General features: G+C 45.6%; 1 protein-coding gene across 8 annotated transcripts in view; it reads left to right on the top strand.

Annotated features, from left to right (window-relative positions):
• The window catches only part of dock10 (dedicator of cytokinesis 10), a 179738-nt gene that overhangs the window by 60103 nt on the left and 95578 nt on the right, over positions 1–24057 (top strand). For 4 of the 8 annotated variants that reach the window (XM_029772266.1, XM_029772265.1, XM_029772270.1 and 1 more), the window contains exons 2-3: positions 18756–18875; positions 20200–20289. In XM_029772266.1, the coding sequence (XP_029628126.1) occupies positions 18756–18875; positions 20200–20289 (210 nt within the window). Of the gene's footprint in view, positions 1–12572; positions 12815–18755; positions 18876–20199; positions 20290–24057 lie in introns of those variants that run through there. The other 4 variants (XM_029772267.1, XM_029772264.1, XM_029772269.1 and 1 more) reach the window with 3 other exon arrangements.

Raw genomic sequence — 24057 nt, 5'->3', positions numbered from 1 at the left:
TGTCCTTACTTTCTTTCAATTTTTATTTTCTATGGTGGAGACTTAACACAGTTAGTTTAGCGGTACCCACTGTTTTTTTTCAAAGTTAGAGAGGAACGGTGTGGTGTGAACGGTGTGGTGTGAACGGTGTGGTGTGAACGGTGTGGTGTGAACGGTGTGGTGTGAACGGTGTGGTGTGCACGATGGCTTGGCAGCCTTGGGCGAAGGAGATGCTGTCATTACGGCATGGATTCAGGTGTGTTCCTGAGAATGGAGTTAAGGTGGAGGAGGTTCTGCTCGCGGTCGGTGAACAGGTAGGAGCTGAATTTATACGTTCCGCATCCAGAATTAACAAAGCTGTGGTTGTGTTCATGAAAAGAGTGAATTTGGTGGGTAGGCTCATCGCTACTGGAATATTTGTAAGGGATGTGTTGGTGCCGATATCTCCTCTTTCGACTCCTTCGACTAGGGTGGTAGTTTCGAATCTGCCTCTGTTTATTACAGATGATCAAATCCGGAAAGAGCTGAGTCGGTTTGGTAAGTTTGCGAGCAGTTACATGTACTGTCGGCAGGATTTCAGGCAGATGCCGTTAAGCATGTTGTTTCGTTCCGGAGGCAAGTGTTCATGTTTATGAATAACAATGAGCAACAGTTAAATGTGCATTTTAAGGTGAGGCATGGGGACAGGCTCTATGTGGGGTTTGCCAGCACAGATAGTCTACGGTGCTTGAGTGTGGGGATTTGGGGCATAAGAGCTTTGCGTGCCCATATAAAGGTCATAGACAAGGTGAGGGTACAAGCGCCAGTGGGGGAAATCAAGGTCAACGTGCAGGGGGCCATGAGACGCAGGTAGCAGAGGCTGGGCCTAGTCATGCTAGATGAGGTTGGTTCTAGTCATGCTAGAGATGGTGGTGTAGCTGAGGCTGGGTCTAGTCATGTTATAGATGGTGGTGTAGCTGAGGCTGGGTCTAGTCATGTTATAGATGGTGGTGTAGCTGAGGCTGGGTCTAGTCATGTTATAGATGGTGGTGTAGCTGAGGCTGGGTCTAGTCATGTTATAGATGGTGGTGTAGCTGAGGCTGGGTCTAGTCATGTTATAGATGGTGGTGTAGCTGAGGCTGGGTCTAGTCATGTCATGGATGCTGGTGTAGATGAGGCAGGGCCTAGTCATGTCATGGATGCTGGTGTAGCTGAGGCTGGGCCTAGTCATGTCATGGATGCTGGTGTAGATGAGGCAGGGCCTAGTCAGGTTATGCTAGTGGATGAGGAGAGTATAGTGGGGAAGGGGAAGCGACTAGGGGCGGTGGAGGAGGGTGTCAAGTGGAAGAGGCAAAAAGGGGAGAAGAAAGGAGGTGGGAGGGGAGAAGCTGGTGTGGTCAAAGGTACTAAGGAACCTTTGCCTGTTGTTAGGGGGGAGGCCCTGACTAGAGAGAAAGGGCAGGTGGTCAGTATGGGAGATGGAGATGAGGAGGAGGAAGGTGAATCTGAGGAAGAGGACGATGATTAGGCTTTTTTTTCCAGACTCCTCATCAATGGGTCCAGAGCTGACAGCCAGTCAGGCAGAGGGGTCAAAGTACATGAGACTAAAGGGTAAAAGGTTCATCTTGAAGCTTTATTTTGCGTACCAGGAAAGTTTGTAAGATCAGTATAACACGCTATGAAAAAATGAGGGGCATGGTGTCCTCTCACCAAGGAAACATTTTGGGTTGAGAAAGTGGGTCACAACCGTGCATAAGTGTCTACCTTCAGATGCTATTTAGATTAATAGTTTTTTTCTGGCACTGGGGCTTTTTGAATTTTGCTATTGGTCTCTTTCTTTGCTGGCTTTTCTCCCACTTCTTATGGAGACTCTTCGGGTAGGCTCGCTTAATATACAGTACCAGTCAAAAGTTTGGACACAGCTATTCATTCAAATGTCTTTCTTTAGTTTCTTATTTTCTACATGTTAGAATAATAGGGAAGACATCAAAACTATGAAATAATGTAGTAACCAAAAAAGTATATTTGAGAATCTTGAAAGTAGCCACCCTTTGCCTTGATGACAGCTTTGCACACTCTTGGTATTCTGCTTTGCTGGTGACACTGTCTGTGATTTATTTAGAATTCAAGACACACTTAACCTGCATGGCTACCACAGAATTCTGCAGCGATACGCCATTCCATCTGGCTTGCACTTAGTCACACTATCATTTGTTTTTCTACTTTGAAGAATATAAAATATATTTAATGTTTAACACTTTTTTTGGTTACTACATGATTCCATATGTGTTGGAATCATGTACAATGTAGAAAATAGTAAAAATAAAGAAAAACCCTTGAATGAGTAGGTGTGACAAAACTTTTGACTGGTACTGTATATATTTACAAAACAATATATATGGGGGATTGAAAATGATGCAGACAATTAACATTGATAGAAGCGACAATCTATCTGCAATATTAAAGCTGATCTACCCCCAGAGGTCCAGACATTAGGCTGTTCTCTGACTCTCCATGTCACGCCCTGACCAGGGGAACTCTGCTATTTTGGTCAGGGTGTGGTATTTCTATGGTTTATTTTCTATGTTTTGTTATAGCCTTTCTTTGTGTTTTATTTCTATGTTGGGCTGGGGGTGATTTCCAATCAGACAGCTGTCGCTAGTTATGTCTGATTGGGAATCACATTTAAGTTCCTTTCCCCCCACGATGTTTGTGGGTTGTTGTCTCGTTATTTGAGCACGTAACGTATGGGCAGGTTTTTCTTGATTTTGTGTACATGTTTAATTCTAGTGTGTTGAATAAACATGTATTCGCTCCCAGCTGCGTTTTGGTCCGCTTCCTCATCACCCGACGCCAATCGTTACACTCCATGTACCCTGGTCTGTCTGTCACTGACCCTTGTGTCAAGAGAAAATATGCAGCTACAGGTGAAGTGGGAAGTTTACATACACCTTAGCCAAATATATTTAAACTCAGTTTTTCACAATTCCTGACATTAATCCTAGTAAAGATTCCCTGTTTTAGGTCAGTTAGGATCACCACTTTATTTTAAGAATGTGAAATGTCAGAATAATAGTAGAGAGAATGATTTATTTCAGCTTTTTCCCCCATTTTTTTCGGCTTTCATCACATTCCCAGTGGGTCAGAAGTTTACATACAGCCAATTAGTATTTGGTAGCATTGCCTTTAAATTGTTTAACTTGGGTCAAATGTTTCAGGTGGCCTTCCACAAGCTTCCCACAATACGTTGGGTGAATTTTGGCCCATTCCTCCTGACAGAGCTGGTATAACTGAGTCAGGTTTTAAGGCCTCCTTGCTCACACACGCTTTTTCAGTTCTGCCCACAAATGTTCTGTAGGATTGAGGTCAGGGCCTTGTGATGGCCACTCCAATACCTTGACTTTGTTGTCCTTAAGCCATTTTGCCACAACTTTGGAAGTATGCTTGGGGTCATTGTCCATTTGGAAGATCCATTTGCGACCAAGCTTTAACTTCCTGACTGATGTCTTGAGATGTTGCTTCAATATATCCACATAATTTTCCTACCTCATGATGCCATCTAATTTGTGAAGTTCACCAGTCCCTCCTGCAGCAAAGCACCCCCACAACATGATTCTGCCACCCCCGTGATTCACTGTTGGGATGGTGTTCTTCGGCTTGCAAGCATCCCCGTTTTTTCTTCCAAACATAACGATGGTCATTATGGCCAAAGACCTCTATTTTTGTTTCATCAGACCAGAGGACATTTCTCCAAAAAGTACGATCTTTGTCCCCATGTGCAGTTGCAAACCGTAGTCTGGCTTTTTTTATGCCGGTTTTGGAGCAGTGGCTTCTTCCTTGCTGAGCGGCCTTTCAGGTTATGTCGATATAGGACTCGATTTGCTGTGGATATAGATACTTTTGTACCTGTTTCCTCCAGCATCTTCACAAGGTCCTTTACTGTTGTTCTGGGATTGAGTTGCACTTTTCGCACCAAAGAACGCGTCTCCTTCCTGAGGGGTATGATGGCTGCGTGGTCCCATGGTGTTTATAATTGCATACTATTGTTTGCACAGATGAACATGGTACCTTCAGGTGTTTGGAAATTGTTCCCAAGGATGAACCAGACCTCCACCAGACCTGCACAATTTATTTTCTGAGGTATTGGCTGATTTCTTTTGATTTTCCCATGATGTCAAGCAAAGAGGCACTGAGTTTGAAGGTAGACCTTGAAATACATCCTCAGGTGCACCTCCAATTGACTCAAATGATGTCAATTAGCCTATAAGAAGCTTCTAAAGCCATGACATCATTTTCTGGAATTTTCCAAGCTGTATAAAGGCACAGTCAACTTAGCGTATGTAAACTTCTGACCCACTGGAATTGTGATACAGTGAACTATAAGTGAAATAATCTGTCTGTAAACAATTGTTGGAAAATTGACTTGTGTCATGCACAAAGTAGATGTCCTAACCGACTTGCCAAAACTATGTTTGTTAACAAGAAATTTGTGGAGTGGTGGAAAAATGAGTTTTAATGATTCCAACCTAAGTGTATGTGAACTTCCGACTTCAACTGTATATTGAACAAAAATATAAAAGCAACATGTAAAGTGTGTTTCATGAGCTGAAATAAAAGATCCCAGACATTTTCCATAAACACATAAAGCTTATTTCTCTAAAACAATATGCACAAATTTGTTTACATCCCTGTTAGTGAGCATTTATCCTTTGCCATGATAATCCATCCACCTGACTGGTGTGTGACGAGCATGATCATTACACAGATGCACCTTGTGCTAGGGACACTAAAAGTTCACTCTAAAATGTGCAGTTTTGTCACACAACACAATGCCACAGATGTCTCATGTTTTGTGAGAGAGTGCAATTGACATGCTGACTGCAGGAATGTGCACCAGAGCTGTTGCCAAATAATTTAATGTTCATTTCTCTACCATAAGTCACTTCCAATGTAATTTGTCAGTACGTCCAACCGGCCTCACATCCGCAGACCACGTGTAACCATGCCGGCCCAGGACCTCCACATCCGGCCGTTTCACCTGCGGGATCGTCTGAGACCAGCCACCCAGACAGCTAATAAAACTGAGGAGTATTTATGTCTGTAATAAAGCCCTTGTGTGGGGGAAAAACGAATTCTGATTGGCTGGTTCTGGTTCCCCAGTGGGTGGGCCTGGCTCCCTAGGCGGTGGGCTCTCCGAGGCCCACCCATGGCTGCGCTCCTGCCCAGTCTTGTGAAATTCATAGATTACGGCAAAATTAATTTATTTAAATTGACAGATTTCCTTATATGAACTGGAACTCAGTAAAATTGTTGAAATGGTTGCTTGTTATGTTTATATTTTTGTTCAGTATACTGCAGTTCCTGCCATTCCTCTCCCTCATCTCTGCTTCTCTATCTCCTCCCTCTCTCGGCAGGTAACGTAGCGGTTAGAGTGTTGGGCCAGTAACCAAAAGGTTGCTGGTTTGAACACCCAAGCCGACAAGGTAAAGAATCTGTTGATGTACCCTTGAGCAAAGCACTTAACCCTAACTTTCTCCAGGGAAACCTTACTACTATGGCTGAACCTGTAAAACAACACATTTCACAGCACCTATCTGGTTTATGTGACAATAATATATATATATTTTTTATCTGCCTCCTTCCCCTGTTCATAGAGTATGATATTCTCACTTTTTTTACTCTCCAGCCCTCTCTTTACTCTCTTCCACCCTCTCCATCCACATCTCCCCCTTCTCATTCTCTCTGTCCCTCGATCTCCCCCCTCCCCCATATCTCCCCCTCTCTCTTTCTCTCTCCCCACCCTCTCTCCCCCCTCTCTTTCGCCCTCTCTCGCTCTCTGCAGTAGATGTGATCCAGATGGCGATAGCTGCAGTCTGATCCTGGACCCTGTCCTGTGCTGTCTCAGCACTAGGAAACATACACACTCTGGCTCCCATTACACAGCAGACTATTACTGCCTCCCAAACAGCAACCTACTTCCTACATAGTACTGTGCACTACTTTCGACCAGGGCCCTATGGGTCCTGGTCAAAAGTAGTCCACAATAAAGGAATAGGGTGCCATTTTGGATGTAAACAAAGATTGTAATTGAGATAGACATTCACCAGCTTCTACTGGTGGTCAAACTCTGAGATATTATATAGTCTTGGACCTTCCTTGTCAGCTCTCCTTTTCATCAATTTCCTTCTGTCATGTGTTTTCTCGCATCCCCTCTCTTTCTCTCTATTTTCTCTCTCTCCCTCCCTCATTCTATTTTCTCTCTCTCTCTCTGTCTTTCTCTTACATTTTCTCTCTCCCTCTCTCGTTCACGCCCCTGTTTGATTAGCAGTTGCTGCTAATTCTAAGGCGCTGCGCTCGTTCTATTTTGATCCTGCACAGCTGCAGTTTACTGAGAATCAGCACAGGGCTGGGAGAAAAGAACGGGAGAAAAGAGGGAGAATGGGGCTGTTGGGTGGGATGTGTAAGTGAGTGAGGCTGGAGAAGGAGGGGGAGATGGAGGGATGGAAGCAGCCCAGACAGCTGGAGCGGAATGGGGGGGGGGGGGGGTGGATGTTTGATGGGCTGCAGGTGTTTTAGCAGCTCGTTAAAGGACTTAATGGGTCGGTATGTAACAGAGCCTGTTGATACACACTGACTGAGATTTTCTAAATATTGAGCAATTATGGAACTCGAAATACACTGAACAAAAATATAAAAGCAACTTGTAAAGTGTTGGTCCCATGTTTCATGAGCTGAAATAAAAGATCCCAGATGTTCCATATGCACAAAAAGCTTATTTCTCTCAACTTTTGTGCACAAATTTGTTTACATCCCTGTTAGTGAGCATTTCTCCTTTGCCAAGATAATCCATCCACCTAACAGGTGTGGCATATCAAGACGCTGATTAAACAGCATGATCATTACACAGGTGCACCTTGTGCTGGGGACAATAAAAGCCCACTCTAAAATGTGCAGTTTTGTCACACAACCAAATACCACAGATGTCTCCTGTTTTGAGGGAGCGTACAATTGTCCACCAGAGCTGTTGCCAGAGAATTTGATGTTAATTTCGCTACCATTAGCCGCCTACAACGTAATTTCAGAGAATTTGGCAGACCACGTTCCAATCGGCCTCACAACCGCAGACCACTTGTAACCACGGCAGCCCAGGACCTCCACATCAGGCATCTTCACCTGCGGGATCGTCTGAGACCAGCCACTCGGACAGCTGATGAAACTGTGGGTTTGCACAACCTAATCATTTCAGCACAAACTGTCCGAAACCGTCTCAGCGAAGCTCATCTATGTGCTCGTCGTCCTCACTAGGGTCTTGACCTGACTGCAGTTTCGGCGTCGTAACCGACTTCAGTGGGCAAATGCCTACCTTTGATGGCCACTGGCACGCTGGAGAAGTGTGCTCGTCATGGATGAATCCCGGTTTCAACTGTACCTGGCAGACAGCATATATGGCCTCGTGTGGGCGAGCAGTTTGCTGATGTCAACGTTGTGAACAAAGTGCCCCATGGTGGCGGTGGGGTTATGGTATGGGCAGGAATAAGTTATGAACAACGAACACAATTACATTTTATCGATGACATTTTGAATGCACAGAGATACTGTGACGAGATCCTGAGGCCCATTGTCCCATCACTTGATGTTTCAGCATGATAATGCAAGGATCTGTACACAATTCCTGGATGCTGAAAATGGGACAGTTCTTCCATGGCCTACATACTCAGCAGACATGTCAACCATGGAGCATGTTTGGGATGCTCTGGATCGACATGTACGCAGAGTGTTCCAGCTCCTGCAAATATCAAGCAACTTCGCACAGCCTTTGAAGAGGATTGGGACAACATTCCACAGGCCACAATCAACAGCCTGGTCAACTCAATGCGAAGGAGGTGTGCTGCGCTGCATGAGGCAAATGGTGGGCACACCAGATACTGACTGGTTTTCTGATCCACTATCCACTTTAAAGGTATCTGTGACCAACAAATGCATATCCTTATTCCCAGTCACGTCAAATCCATAGATTAGGACCTAATGAATTAATTTGAAGTGACTGATTTCTGTATTTTTTTATTTAACCTCTATTTATCTAGGTAAGTCCGTTAAGAACAAATTCTTATTTACAATGACAGCCTACCAAAAGGCAAAAGGCCTCCTGTGGGGACAGGGACTGGGGTTAAAAATAAAAATGTAGGACAAAACACACATCACGACAAGAGAGACACTACATAAAGAGAGACTTCAGTCAACAACACAGCATGCATAGCAGCAATACATGACAACACAGCATGGTAGCAACACAACATGGCAGCAGCACAACATGGTAGCAGCACAAAACATGGTACGAACATTATTGGGCACAGACAACAGCACAAAGGGCAAGAAGGTAGAGACAACAATACATCAAGCAAAGCAGCCACAACTGTCAGTAAGAGTGTCCATGATTGAGTCTTTGAATTAAGAGAGACCTTTTTTGCAGCTCGTCCAGTCGCTAGCTGCAGCGAACTGAAAAGAGGAGTGACCCAGAGATGTGTGTGCTTTGGGGACCTTTAACAGAATGTTACTGGCAGAACGGGTGTTGTATGTGGAGGATGAGGGCAGCAGTAGGTACAGTATCTCAGATAGGGGGAAGGAAGGCCTAAGAGGGTTTTATAAATAAGCATCAACCAGTGGGTCTTGCGTCAGGTATACAGAGATGACCAGTTTACAGAGGAGTATAGAGTGCAGTGATGTGTTCTATAAGGAGCATTGGTGGCAAATCACTGACTGGAAGTTTAGAGGTGTCAATCATTAATCTCACATTGTGTGTGTGTGTGTGTGTGTGTGTGTGTGTGTGTGTGTGTGTGTGTGTGCGCGTGCGTGCGTGCGTGCGTGCGTGCGTGCGTGTGTGTGACACTGTTTCCCTGATCTGCCAGAGAAAAGTGGTTTGTGGTCTAACTGTTGCTAAGAGCAGGAGAGGAGGGGGCTAGCTAGAGAGAAGATAGAGGTACATAACATATGGAGTGTGAGACACCTTTAACATCAATTATCAAAACATCTGTAAACTGATTTTCTTTTTCTTCACATATGTTGTAGCTTAGATCCTAGTTTACATAATCTGAGGTGTTTGTGTTGTGCCAGCCATTGGTTGAGACACAGCATACTCTTGAACACAGGGTAGGCGTCAATTAAATCATAGAAATAGAATCCATAGAATGGACCTGCAATTAGCTGTTACACCATTGACATTGAAATGTAATTACAATTTTTGCTTTGATTTACTACCACAAAGATGTATTTTCTATTATCTATATTTTTATTATTATCTATGAAAGAGTTTTAAAACAACATGTATTCCTAATCAAGTAAAACATTCCCTGATGTGTGGACCTCCAGCCATCTTTGTGGTACTAATTACAGCTGCACCATCGAGAGCATCCTGACCGGTTGCATCACCACCTGGAATGGCAACTGCTCAGCATCCAACCGTAAGGCGCTACAGAGGGTAGTGCATACGGCCCAGTACATCACTGGGGCCAAGCTTCCTGACATCCAGGACCTATATAGTCAGAGGAAGGCCCAAAAAATTGTCAAAGACTCCAGTCACCCAAGTCATAGACCGTTCTCCCTGCTACTGTACGGCAAGCGGTACCGGGGTGCCAAGTCTAGGTCCAAAAGGCTCTTTAACAGCTTCTACCCCCAAGCCATAAGACTGCTGAACAATTAATCAAATGGCCACCCGGACTACTTACATTGACACCCCCCCTTTGTTTTTACACTGCTGCAACTTGCTGCTTATCTATGCATAGTCACTTTACCCCTGCCTACATGTATAGATTACCTCGACAAACCTGTACCCCCCCCCCCCCCCCCCCCCCCCCCACATTGATTCGGTACCGGTACCCCCTGTATATCGCCTCGGTATTGTTATATTATTGTGTTACTTTTTGTATTTAATTTTTTACTTTAGTTTATTTAGTAAAGTTTTTATTCTTGACCTGAATTGATAGTTAAGGGCTACCTGGTTCGAGCCCAGGTAGGGGCGAGGAGAGGGACGGAAGCTATACTGTGAGCCCCCCTTTTGACCTCCTCCTTTTCCGCAGCAACCAGTGATCCGGGTCATGGCACCAATGTAACAGTATAGCTTCCGTCTCTCTCCTCGCCCCAACCTGGGCTTGAACCAGGGACCCTCTGCAACACATCGACAACAGCCACCATCGAAGCATCGTTACCCATCTCTCCACAAAAGCCGCGGCCCTTGCAGAGCAAGGGGAACAACTACTTCAAGGTCTCAGAGCGAGTGACGTCACCGATTGAAACGCTATTAGCGCGCACCACCGCTAACTAGCTAGCCATTTCACATCGGTTACACTAACATATGCCTGGAGAATTATTGAGCTGGGTATGTGTCTCCCAAATGGCACCCTATTGTTCCTATATAGTGCACTACTTTTGTCTAGAGTCCTATGGGCCCTCATCAAAAGTAATGCACTATGTATTGAATAGGGTGCCATTTTGGATGTAACCCTCATCTCCTCTCTCCCATTCAGTGTCTGACTCTTCCTGTAACCCCTATCTGTATCATTCTTCTCATGTGTTGGTTTGTGTCAAAGTCATGCTGCATTACAGCTTTAAACTCTTGTCCCATGGTGGTGTATTTTTGGTGCTTTTCCCTGGTGTTGTATTGACCACCAATGGATGGAGAGAGTAAAAATCGATAGCATTTTCTCCTCTTTTTAAATGATCAATAACATAAAACGATCTTACAGTAGCTTATGTAATCAGGCTAACAGCACTCAGACTCAGGTTGCCTCCAAATGGCACCCTATTCCCTCTGTAGTGCACTACTTTTGACAGAGCCCAACGAGCCCTGGTCAAAAGTACAGTAGTGCGCTATGTAGGGTGTGGGACACAGGCTGTGACGCAACAGGGTCAGTTCTTCAAACTGGTTGGCAGCTGACAGCTCTCAGTTCTGCAATGAAATGCCTAGCAAAGAAGGACACCTATTGGTAGATAGGTAAAAAATAAAAAAAGCAAACATTCAATATCCCTTTCAGCATGGTGATGTTATTAATTACACTTTGGATGGTGTATCAATACACCCAGTCACCACAAAGATACAGGTGTCCGTCCTAACTCAGTTGCCGACGAGGAAAGGAAGCCGCTCAGGCATTTCACCATGAGGCCAATGGTGACTTTAAAACAACTAGAGTTTAATGGCAGTGATAGGATAAATATGAGGATGGGTCAACAACATTGTAGTTACTCCACAATACTAACCTAAACGACAGAGTGAAAAGAAGGAAGCCTGTATAGAATAAAAAATATTCCAAAGCATGCTTCCTCTTTTGCAACAAGGCACTAAAGTAATACTGCAAAAAATGTGCCAACGTAATTCACTTTTTGTCCTGAATACAAAGTGTTACGTTTGAGTCACATTACTGAGTACCACTCCCCATATTTTCAACCACAGTGGTGGCTGCATCTTGTTATGGGTATGCTTGTCATCGTTAAGCATAAAAAAAATGGAATGGTGCTAAGCACAGGTAAAATCCAAGAGGAAAACCTGATTCAGTCTGCTTTCCACCAGACACTGGGAGATTAATTCACCTTTCAGTAGGGTGAAAGGCCAAATCTACGCTGGAGTTGCTTGCCAAGAAGGCAGTGAATGTCCTGAGTGGCTGAGTTACAGTTTTGACTTAAATCTGCTTGAAAATCTATGGCAAGACTTGGAAATGGTTGTCTAGCAATGATCAACAACAAAGACTTACCCATTTTTAATTCAGGATGTAAAACAAAACATTTTGAATAAATCGAGTACTTTCTGAAGGAACTGTATGTATATATGGGGGGCAGGTAGCCTGGAGGTTTAAAGCGTTGGGCCAGAAACCGAATGGTTGCTGGTTTGAATCTCTGAGCTGACTAGGTGAAAATGATGTTGATGTGCCCTTGAGCAAGGCACTTAACTCCTGTAAGTCACTCTGGATAAGAGCGTCTGCTAAATAACTCAAATGTAAATGCGTGTCCTCGCACGCACTTATTGGTCTTGGTTTATAAATGCACCCCTTCTCTGGCGAATAAAGGAAGTTGTAGTTCACACACATCGGACACACACATATAGGTCTTGCCTGTGAGTGTGCATGCGTGTTTGTGAAAAGAAAGAGAGTGAGAGGGTGTGGCATTGATTACAACCAAGGAGACAAGATCATAACTGAGAGTGTCAGAATGGCAGTTTGTAAGAATTCAGTTGTGTGACGTAGTGGGGAGATGTTGTCAGTCTAGTCTAGACCAATGTGTCTACGTACTGTAGTGTCAGTGTTACAGAGCTGTACTTCCACTACTAAGTATTACCCAGTAATGTTACTATGGCTACTGTATCTAATACAGTATAATAATAATGAGGATTTAATCAATGCCATTTATCAAGATGTTTTTATCCAAAGTGACTTATAGTAGTGCTTGCGTACATTTTCACATGGGCGGCCCCAGCGGGAATCCAACCCAAAAATGTGGTGAGAGTAAGAACAGAGATAGAGAGAAACGGAAGAGAGACACATTTGGTGGTTGGATTTTTTTGTTTTCAGTTTCCCCTTGCTGCACCTCCTCTGTCACCGTGTGACATCAAGCATCTACTTCCTCCTTGGGCACCACCCGCTCCGACAGGTCTCACACACCCTTCAATGGACCTTCTGCTTCTGCCTGCTGGAACACATGTCCTGTCCGTGTCCCCGTCTCTACCCGTGTCAGTGGTGTCCGTGTCATCGGTATCCGTGTGTAGTAGTCTCCTGTTTGAATCAGGATGAGTTTCAGGAGTAAGATCACGTTCCGAAGGAAGAACAGGGATAAGAGCAGGCGTGTGCGGAACGATTTCAACCGGCTGAGCGTTGTATGTATGCTCTCTCTCTCGTGCGTTGACGTATCTTTGTGTTTTTATTTCCCTGGGCTTCCTTTTCCTCTCTGTTGCACTTGTCAATCTGGGGTGAAGTTCACCTAGGTAAAGATCTAGAATCAGCTTCCCATTCCTAACCTTAATCATGAGTGGGTGAAAGGCAAAACTGAACCAAGTCTCTATCAGCAACTTCACTCTACACCGCATCTGTCTGTGAATATGAGGCTAACCGATATGGCACAGGTTGGAGTTGGACATTGCTAGCCTTAGCCTAATACTAGTTAGTCAAATAGAGAGTCACTGGCTATCTGATCGGTGTGTTGATATCTGGAACCCGATACACACAGTATTGCTCCCTATGTGTATCGGAGTTTCTATCCAGTGGAGTGGCCATTTACAGTGCCTTGCAAAAGTATTCATCTCTCTTGGCGTTTTTCCTATTTTGTTGCATTACAACCTGTAATTTAAATAGATTTTTATTTGGATTTCATGTAATGGACATACACAAAATAGTCCAAATTGGTGAAGTGAAATGAAAAACAATTACTTGTTTAAGTAAATAAATAAATAAATAATGGAAAAGTGGTGCATGCTTATGTATTCACCCCCTTTGCTATGAAGCCCCTAAATAAGATCTGGTGCAACCAATTACCTTCAGAAGTCACGTAATTAGTTAAATAAAGTCCACCTGTGTGCAATCTAACTGTCACATGATCTGTCACATGATCTCAGTATATATACACCTGTTCTGAAAGGCCCCAGAGTCTGCAACACCACTAAGCAAGGGGCACCACCAAGCAAGCGGCACCATGAAGACCAAGGAGCTCTCCAAACAGGTCAGGGACAAAGTTCTGGAGAAGTACAGATCAGGGTTGGGGACTAAAATTGAGCTTTTTGGCCATCAAGGAAAATGCTATGTCTGGTCCAAACCCAACACCTCTCATCACCCCGAGAACACCATCCCCACAGTGAAGCATGGTGGTGGCAGCATCATGCTGTGGGGATGTTTGTCATCGGCAGGGACTGGGAAACTGGTCAAAATTGAAGGAATGATGGATGGCGCTAAATACAAGGAAATTCTTGAGGGAAATCTGTTTCAGTCGTCCAGAGATTTGAGACTGGGATGGAGGTTTACCTTCCAGCAGGACAATGACCCTAAGCATACTGCTAAAGCAACACTCGAGTGGTTTAAAGGGAAACATTTAAATGTCTTGCAATGGCCTAGTCAAACCCCAGACCTCAATCCAATTGACAATCTGTGGTATGACTTAAAGATTTCTGTACACCAGCGGAACCCATCCAACTTGAAGGAGCTGCAGCAGTTTTGCCTTGAAGAATGGGCAAAAATCCCAGTGGCTAGATGTGCCAAGCTTATAGAGACATACCCCAAGAGACTTGCAGCTGTAATTGCTGCGAAAGGTGGCTATACATACAGTTGAAGTCGGAAGTTTTTCACAGTTCCTGACATTTAATCCTAGTAAAAATTCCCTGTTTTAGGTTCGTTGGGATCACCACTTTATTTTAAGAATGTGAAATGTCAGAATAATAGTAGAGAGTGATTTATTTCAGCTTTTATTTATTTCATCACATTCCCAGTGGGTCAGAAGTTTACATACAGTCAATTAGTATTTGGTAGCATTGCCTTTAAATTGTTTAACTTGGGTCAAACATTTCAGGTAGCCTTCCACAAGCTCCCAACAATAAGTTGGGTGAATTTTGGCCCATTCCCCGTGACAGAGCTGGTGTAACTGTGTCAGGTTTGTAGGCCTCCTTGCTCGCACACGATTTTTCAGTTCTGCCCACAGATTTTCTATAGGATTGAGGTCAGGGCTTTGTGATGGCCACTCCAATACCTTGACTTTGTTGTCCTTAAGCCATTTTGCCACAACTGTGGAAGTATGCTTGGGGTCATAGTCCATTTGGAAGACTAATTTGTGACCAAGCTTTAACTTCCTGACTGATGTCTTGAGATGTTGCTTCAATATATCCACATAATTTTCCTACCTCATGATGCCATCTATTTTGTGAAGTGCACCAGTCCCTCCTGCAGCAAAGCACCCCCACAACATGATGCTGCCACCCCCGTGCTTCATGGTTGGGATGGTGTTCTTCAGCTTGCCTCACCCTTTTTCCTCCAAACATAACAATGGTCATTATGGCCAAACAGTTCTATTTTTGTTTCATGAGACCAGAGGACATTTCTCCAAAAAGTACAAGCCTTGTCCCCATGTGCAGTTGCAAACCGTAGTCTGGCTTTTTTATGGCGGTTTTGGAGCAGTGGTTTCTTCCTTGCTGAGCGGCCTTTCAGGTTATGTCAATGTAGGACTCGTTTTACTGTGGATATAGATACTTTTGTACCTGTTTCCTCCAGCATCTTCACAAGGTCCTTTGCTGTTGTTCTGGGATTGATTTCCACTTTTTGCACCAAAGTACGTTAATCTCTAGGAGACAGAACGCGTCTCCTTCCTGAGCGGTATGACGGCTGCGTGGTCCCATGGTGTTTATACTTGTGTACTATTGTTTGTACAGATGAACATGGTACCTTCAGCCGTTTGGAAATTGCTCCCAAGGATGAACCAGACTTGTGGAGGTCTATAATTTATTTATTTTGATTTTCCCATGATGTCAAGTAAAGAGGCACTGAGTTTGAAGGTACGCCTTGAAATACATCCACAGGTACACCTCCAATTGGCTCAAATGATGTCAATTAGCCTATCAGAAGCTTCTAAAGCCATGACATAATTTTCTGGAATTTTCCAAGCTGTTTAAAGGCACAGTCAACTTAGTGTATATAAACTTCTGACCCACTGGAATTGTGATACAGTGAATTATAAGTGAAATAATCTGTCTGTATTGTTTCCAACAATTGTTGGAAAAATGACTTGTGTCATGCACAAAGTAGATGTCCTAACCGACTTGCCAAAACTATAGTTTGTTAACAAGAAATTTGTGGAGTTGTTGAAAAATGAGTTTTAATGACTCTAACCTAAGTGTAGGTAAACTTACGACTTCAACTGTAGTATTGACTCTGGGGGGGGGGGGGGGGGGGGGGGGTAAATAGTTACTCACGCTCAAGTTTTCCATTTTTTGGTCTTATTTATTGTTTGTTTCACAAGAAATATTTTGCATCTTCAAAGTGGTAGGCATGTTGTGTAAATGAAATGATACAAACCCCCAAAACATCTATTTTAATTCCAGGTTGTAAGGCAACAAAATTGGAAAAATGCCAAGGTGGGTGAATTCTTTCACAAGCCACTGTACACTTTTAGTCATTTAGCAGACGTTCTTATCCAGGGCAATTTAAATACATTTTCCTGTTTGTTCATACTGGTCCCCCGTGGGAATCAAACCTGCAAGTGCTGTGCTCTACCAACTAAGCCACACGGGACTACAATCTACAATCAGTATGGGATCTATATGTTCACAACATTTCAACTGGAGCTATGAGGTTGTCAGCAGGGGACTTTTACACCTCTATACGTACGTCCGATTTGTACAAATGCTCTGCAACATCTTGACCGTATTGGTGTGATGTATTCTGGGGGAATTTAGGTGCCAAACGTGTAGGTGTCATGTAGCATGTATCAAGCTGCTTTGAGATTTGATAAAACGCCCACTACAACACACTCTATAGTCCCAGTCAATACTGAGCTGTTGTGTTACTGAGCCGATAGTACTGCAGGTGTCAGGGAAGATAGCTTCAGCAGACTGTTATCGTCTAAATACTGCCTATTTCCCAGTGGTTTTGTCCATGTCTCAATGACACCCTACTCCCTCTATAGTGCACTACTTTTGACCAGAATAAAGGGGGACCAAAACTAGACCAAAACTAAGGGGGTGCCATTTGACCTCTCAGTGCCAATGGTCAGGTCAAGAGTCAAAACCGAAGGGGCCAAGCCCACAGTGCTGCTCAGTAGGGTGATCAAGTGATTTGGCAACAGTGTGAATGAATGCTGATTATGAAAGACTTGTTGTGTTTCTCTGCCCCTCCCACCGGTCTGTCTATATGGTAAGATCCCTACTGACTGGAAGTTAATATTTGTTTTATGTTCATTTGGAAATCTCGGCTGAAGACCACCTATGACATTTAGATATATATTTTTGTTGGTTTTATTTATTATATTGAGATTGAACAGTGAAGAGGGCTAGAGGAGACATCAAAGGTAGGATAGATTGGGAGGCAGATTTAAAACCCATGCCGACTGCTAGCGTTGGCTAAACGTGTGTCCCGGGTGGGTACGCAGCACTAACCGCTGGACCACTATCCACAGGCCACTCAGGCAAAAGATATTGTCTTGGTAGATATTTCTGTGAGGTTGACAAATTCAATTGTCCTCAGTGGTAATTCTCTCTTACAGTCGGGTACACTTAATACAAACAAATTGTTTCAGGTTTTTTTTTTTAGGTTTTTTTTTTACAGTGGAATCACAACAAGATCCTTCCTCACAACAAAGATTCTGGGTGTTTTTCAGTCTTTCGTTTTTCTCTCACATTCTTTGTCATGCTTTCATTCCTCACTGACTGCTTGGTTCTACCTCTTTCCCTTATGTGTCAGGGGCCTATTCACTAGGAACCAAACTGAAGCAAACGCTGTGGGACCTAGCTGAACTTGTCCGATAAGAAACTCTTTTTCCTTTTGAAAAATGTTTTAGCTACGATGTGCACTAAAGAATGCACCCCTGGTGTAACTGAACAGGGGCTTGTGGTCGGAACGCAGGAGAAAACCTCCCGCAGCGGGCGTGTCAACAGAGAGAACAGGGGTCATCAGTTTTCCACGTCTCTGACCACAGTTTGTGTTAGCAGTGGTGAATAAGACATACTGCTTTCCTTTGAGGACCGAAATAGCCTCGTTTCATCATGTGCAGTCCATTTCGCTTTCTGTGAAACGCTCTGTCTGGATGGGATTGTTGAGACCATTTGCTGTGCAGATGTGTAGCCTAACCCTTAACCTAAAACGTATTGTAAACTTCTGGCTTTGTACTATATCAGCCTACGGTCATTTCAGAGCTTAAATCTCTGATGTAATCCATCGAAATACTATTCAGCACCAGAAACCAAAAATAATAGGTGAGGTAGAACCTATCATTAAATATGTTTTCTGAGCTGTTGTGATCACTGTTCATGTGATATATTCTCCATCTGTCAGTAAAATGGTTTCCCTCGACATGTTTTTGGTTTGGTTTGGCACATGACATGTAATCCACTTCATCCTCTATTTTACTTCTCTCTTCCCCGCCCCTCTGGGCTGGGGGCCCGCGTTCCAAATGGCACCCTGCTTCCCTATATAGTGCACTACTCTTGGCCAGTAGGGAACGGGGTGCCGTTTGGGACACAGCCTTGGTGTTTATGTAGCTGATCCAATGGTGACAGTCTAAACACAGGAAGTGAGGTGGTAGCTCTAGCTCGTTTTTCTTTTCATGCCCGTCCAGTGAAAGATAAACAGATGTCCTGGGGTTTAGACTGTTTGCCTAGCTACGCCGTTTGTCTCGCGTTCGATTTGAAGAACACTTGTTGACTGGCTGACTTTTCTCAGTGTGTATGACGTGATTGCTGAGTGTTTTGGGTATCAGCGCAGTTCAGAGGTTTATATACGTCAGGATTGTAGAACAGTATAGTAGAGAAATGTTAGCGTGGGGTCGCTGACTGTGCGTCTGTCTGTCTCGCAGTGTGTCACAGCAGGATAAGTCCTAGATGTAGAATACTTTTTTGTGAATAGTTGAATATGTTGGATATTCCATGGTGTGACTTTTACAGTAGTCATCATATGTATGGCTGACTGCGCGATTCTCTCTGTGTGTGTGTGTGTGTGTGTTTTGACCGGGATTTGAATCCTGCGTCCGCCGCTATCTCATCTGTGTTTCCCCAAGTAGTACCCAAGTGTTTATTGCACTTCCATATGGGATAAGTCAAGTAAAATGTGTGTGTGTGTGTGTTCCAGCAGGAGAAACCCAAGCTGATAGACCCTCTGGACTATGAGGCTGTGATCTGTGACCTGGGAGATGAGCTGAAGGAAGACCCCCTCAGAGAGCTGCTCCTCTTCCCCGACAACGACTTCACGGTGGGTACGAGCGTGTCTGTGTGTGTTTGTGGGGTTGTGTGTGTACGTTCACGTGTGCCAGTGAATCCATTCTTGTCTCTGTGTGTGTGTGTGTCTGACTGTATGTGCGTGTGACTGTGTCTGGCTCCAGCCACCCAATGTTTTTCGAGAAGACGGAAGGACAGACAGACACACACTTGCGTTCTGAACCCCTCATTCCCCCAGTGCTTCTGCTCCCACAATGTCCTGTGGCTGTTTGCTCATTAGTGACTTAATTAGTGCGCTAATGTGGCTCCTTAAGACCGCCACTTCACATTAACTGGTTTTAATTGGTTTTAGGGAAATGACTCGGCTCTCGATCCCTGAGTTGATTTTTAAATGCATGACTCTGCTACCATCACACACACACACACACACACACACACACACACACACACACACACACACACACACACACACACACACACACACACACACACACAGGCCCAGCAACCAAACAGTCCCTGTTTCATTTGCTGTCTCTCCATAGCTCAACCTAATGGAAATTCCAATTCATTAGCTAATGGACAAACCTAATTCGCATCCAAAACCTAATAATGTTTTGGAACACCTTCCTTCCTGTGAGTGTGCTGCATTTTAAACAGCTGACTGCAGACCCAGTAAATCAGAACCAAGCCTTGATCAGAGAGGGAGCGGACTTGGCTGTTCTCTGTGTGAATGCGTCCCAAATGGCACCCTTATCCCACTATATAGTGCACTACTTGGACTAGAGTCTATTGTGCCCCGGTCACAAGTAGTGCGCTACATAGGGAATACGGTGCCATTTGGGACACAAGCGTCATCAGTCAGAGCAGTATTTCTCCAGAAATCTTTACTGTTAGGTATGGAAGGATATATTTGAGCCATGTGCTGTTGTTGACCTTAATATTTATGAATGAATTAGAACAGCGACGGAGCTCGTGGTTAGATGTTATTCGTCAAGTGCTGACACACTGGAACAGGGCTCAGTCATCTGACTACATCATAGTGGTAAAGACTGTATCATTAGATTTCATATGTCCCCCTCAAGCATTTTCATGTTCAATCCTGCACATGTATCCTATCCCACTACTGCATGTGTCATCTTTAACCTAATCTCAGTAAACCAAAAAGCAGCTATCGTGTGAACTTTGACCTCTGGCCAGCTAGTGAATTTGGTTCTAGGGGAAAAGGCTGAGATGTCATGTCCACACCCCTTCCACCCCAACAGTCTTTCACAAGAGACGACCTTTTACCTGACATCAAACTGTCCCTCCTGCCTTGATGGTTCACCCCCAATCATTTCTCCTCCCCCTCTGTCCCCCAGGTGTCCACAGTGCCTCTGGAGAGACGGACACTGCAGTCAACCGTGCCCCAGGGGGCCGAGCTCCATACAGATTGTCTGCTGGTCAGACAGGTGAGTGTGTGTGTGTGTGTGTGTGGGAGAGCTCCATGCTTAGTTGTGTGACTGAGCTTGGGTGCAGGGGAGGGCTATTCAGCAGGGCTGACTCCACATTCAGGCTGGCTGGCTGGCAGGCAGCTAGGCGTGGCGTGGTGGTTGTAAGGGTCAGGGTAAGGGTCAGGGTAAGGGTCAGGGTCAGGGTAAGAGTCAGGGTAAGGGTAAGGGTAAGGGTAAGAGTCAGGGTAAGAGTCAGGGTAAGAGTCAGGGTAAGGGTCAGGGTAAGGGTCAGGGTAAGGGTCAGGGTCAGGGTAAGAGTCAGGGTAAGGGTAAGGGTCAGGATAAGTGTCAGGGTAAGTGTCATGGTAAGGGTCAGGGTAAGAGTCAGGGTAAGAGTCAGGGTAAGAGTAAGGGTCAGGGTCAGGGTAAGTGTCAGGGTAAGAGTCAGGGTAAGGGTAAGGGTCAGGGTAAGGGTCAGGGTAAGGGTCAGGGTAAGAGTCAGGGTAAGAGTCAGGGTAAGAGTCAGGGTAAGGGTAAGAGTCAGGGTAAGAGTCAGGGTAAGAGTCAGGGTAAGAGTCAGGGTAAGAGTCAGGGTAAGGGTAAGTGTCAGGGTAAGAGTCAGGGTAAGAGTCAGGGTAAGAGTCAGGGTAAGAGTCAGGGTAAGTGTCAGGGTAAGGGTCAGGGTAAGAGTAAGAGTCAGGGTAAGAGTCAGGGTCAGGGTAAGAGTCAGGGTAAGAGTCAGGGTCAGGGTAAGAGTCAGGGTAAGAGTCAGGGTAAGAGTCAGGGTAAGAGTCAGGGTAAGAGTCAGGGTAAGAGTCAGGGTCAGGGTAAGAGTCAGGGTAAGAGTCAGGGTAAGAGTCAGGGTAAGGGTCAGGGTCAGGGTAAGAGTCAGGGTAAGAGTCAGGGTAAGAGTCAGGGTAAGGGTCAGGGTAAGTGTCAGGGTAAGAGTCAGGGTAAGGGTCAGGGTCAGGGTAAGTGTCAGGGTAAGGGTCAGGGTAAGAGTCAGGGTAAGGGTAAGTGTCAGGGTAAGTGTCAGGGTAAGAGTCAGGGTAAGAGTCAGGGTAAGGGTAAGAGTCAGGGTAAGGGTAAGTGTCAGGGTAAGAGTCAGGGTAAGAGTCAGGGTAAGAGTCAGGGTAAGAGTCAGGGTAAGAGTCAGGGTAAGGGTCAGGGTAAGAGTCAGGGTAAGAGTCAGGGTCAGGGTAAGAGTCAGGGTAAGGGTCAGAGTCAGGGTAAGAGTCAGGGTAAGAGTCAGGGTCAGGGTAAGAGTCAGGGTAAGACTCAGGGTAAGAGTCAGGGTAAGAGTCAGGGTAAGAGTCAGGATAAGAGTCAGGGTAAGAGTCAGGGTAAGAGTCAGGGTAAGAGTCAGGGTCAGGGTAAGAGTCAGGGTAAGAGTCAGGGTAAGAGTCAGGGTAAGAGTCAGGGTAAGAGTCAGGGTAAGAGTCAGGGTCAGGGTAAGAGTCAGGGTAAGAGTCAGGGTCAGGGTAAGAGTCAGGGTAAGAGTCAGGGTCAGGGTAAGAGTCAGGGCTACATGTAGTTGTTAGTTTACTCATCCTCAACACAGAGGTCAACATCATGAGTCCATAAGGCAGTGACATCAGGAGCACAGATGTGTTCTGTTCCTCCAGGAGCGGTGTGTGTTTCTGTGTGCCTGCGAGCGTGTGTGTATGTGCGCACGTGCATGTGAGAGAGAGGGATAGTTTCCAGCTAGCTCTATGATTGAGAGGGAGAGCGAGAGAGAGAGACTGATGCACTCAATCACTCACTCACTCCTCCTTGGCCCATATATGAGAAAGTGCCGAACATGTATTCTTTACCCATGTCTTGGCATACTGCTCCCCTTCTGGACGAGAGGTAAAACGAAGTGAAGTTGTGCAGCTTGCTGCTGTATCATGTTTCTCTCCGTGGGAATCAACAGCGTCTGGGGGGTGGGGGAGCCCAGCTGTGTTGTTGGAGCTGTGTGGCTGAGCTGACTGGACTGCTGACTGCTGCTTCCAATGAGCTCATCTATGGAGCTGAAACATTTGAGGCTGCCTGCTGGCCAGGGAGGGAGGGAGGGAGGGAGAGAAGAATTAAGCCGATACCCGCTAATTATCAAAATCCAGAAATGAGCCGTTAAATTCTACCACTCTACAAGGAAACGAAACAAACCTTCCATAACAAAGCCATCACCTACAGAGAGATGAACCTGGAGAAGAGTCCTCTAAGCAAACTGGAACTGGGGCTCTGTTCACAAACACAAACAGACCCCACAGAGCCCCAGGACAGCAACACAATTAGACCCAACCAAATCATGAGGAAACAAAAAGATAATTAGTTGACACATTGGAAAGAATTAACAAAAAAACTGACAAATTGGAATGCTATTTGGCCCTAAACAGAGAGTGCCAATAAAGCCCTTAAATTGAATTAGAGAGAGAGAGAGAGAGGGGGGTGGGAGAGTGAGAGGGAGGGAGGGTGCGAGAGGGTGAGAGAGAGGATGCGAGAGGGGGAGAGAAAGAGGGAAGGAGGGGGCGAGAGGGAGAGAAGGAAGGAAGGAAGGTGGGGAGGGGGCGAGAGAGTGAAGGAGGGGGAGAGAGGGAAGGAAGGAGGGGAAAGGGACAGAGGGAAGGAGAGGGAGAGAGGAAAGGTCGGGGCGAGAGAGCGGGGCGAGAGGGAGGGAAGGAGGGGACGAGAGGGAAGGAGGGGGCGAGATAGGTGGCAAGCGGGGGTGAGAGTGAGAGGGGGAGAAGGAGGGGGCGAGAGAGGGAAGGTCGGGGCAAGGGGGGAGGGGGAGAGAGTGGTAAGGAGGGGGAAAGAGAGGGCGAGAGGGAGGGCGGGAGAGAGGAAAGGTTAGGGCGAGGGAGAGGGGAGGAGGGGGTGTGAGAGGGGGGGCAAGAGGGGAGGAGGGGGCGAGAGTGAGGGAAGGAGGGGGCGAGAGGGAAGGAAGGGTGAGAGAGGGAAGGAAGGGTGAGAGAGGGAAGGAGGGTGAAAGAGCTGGAAGGAGGAGGGAGAGAGATGGAAGGAGGAGGGAGAGAGAGAGGGAGAGATAGGGAGGGAGGTTGCGAGAGAGGTTGAGAGAGGGAAGGACTGGGCAAGAAGGGAGAGTGAGGGGGCGAGAGAGGGAAGGAGAGGGCGAGAGAGGGAAGGAAAGGGAAGAGAGGGAAGGAGGGGGAGAGAAATGGAAGGAGGGAGGAGAGAGAGAGGGAGGAAGGGAGGTTGCGAGAGAGGGACGGAGGGGGATGGGGTGAGAGGGGAAGGAGGGGGTGAGATGGAAGGAGAGAGAGAGAGAGATGGGCGAGAGATGTAAAGAAAGGGAAGGAGGGGGGAGAGATGGAAAGAGAGGGAAGGAAGGGGGGAGAGAGAGAGACAGTGACGGGGCGAGAACTTTACAAATGCAAATGATGACGACCAGCGTGAACAAAATTTTGCATACATTTCCCGTATTGTATTGTCACTATGAAGCGGTGGATCTTGACTGTGACCCAAATGGCACCCTTTATAGTGCAATAGTTTGGGGTGGTACCCTATAGGCCCTGGTCAATAGCAGTGCACTATAGGGAATCGGGTGCCATTTGGGACGCAAATACAGACTGTGTGTGCACCTGTTTTCATGCTCTTATGGTTTGATGGTGAGGCTGAAGTGAAAGACTTGCAGCACATGCTGGCTAGAAGGAAGTGATCAAATTAGCCACCCGTAGTCTCACTCACATCCTACTGTAGCAGCATCACTGCATACGGAAACACACCAGACACCGCACCGTCACAGCTTACAGAACAGGGCGTGTGTGTGTGTGTGTGTGTGTGTGT

Source organism: Salmo trutta, chromosome 13, assembly GCF_901001165.1.
Source record: "Salmo trutta chromosome 13, fSalTru1.1, whole genome shotgun sequence".
In the NCBI taxonomy this organism is placed as follows: domain Eukaryota; kingdom Metazoa; phylum Chordata; class Actinopteri; order Salmoniformes; family Salmonidae; genus Salmo; species Salmo trutta.
The sequence above is the reverse complement of the archived record's forward strand: the minus strand, read 5'-3'. Positions and strand labels throughout refer to the sequence as shown.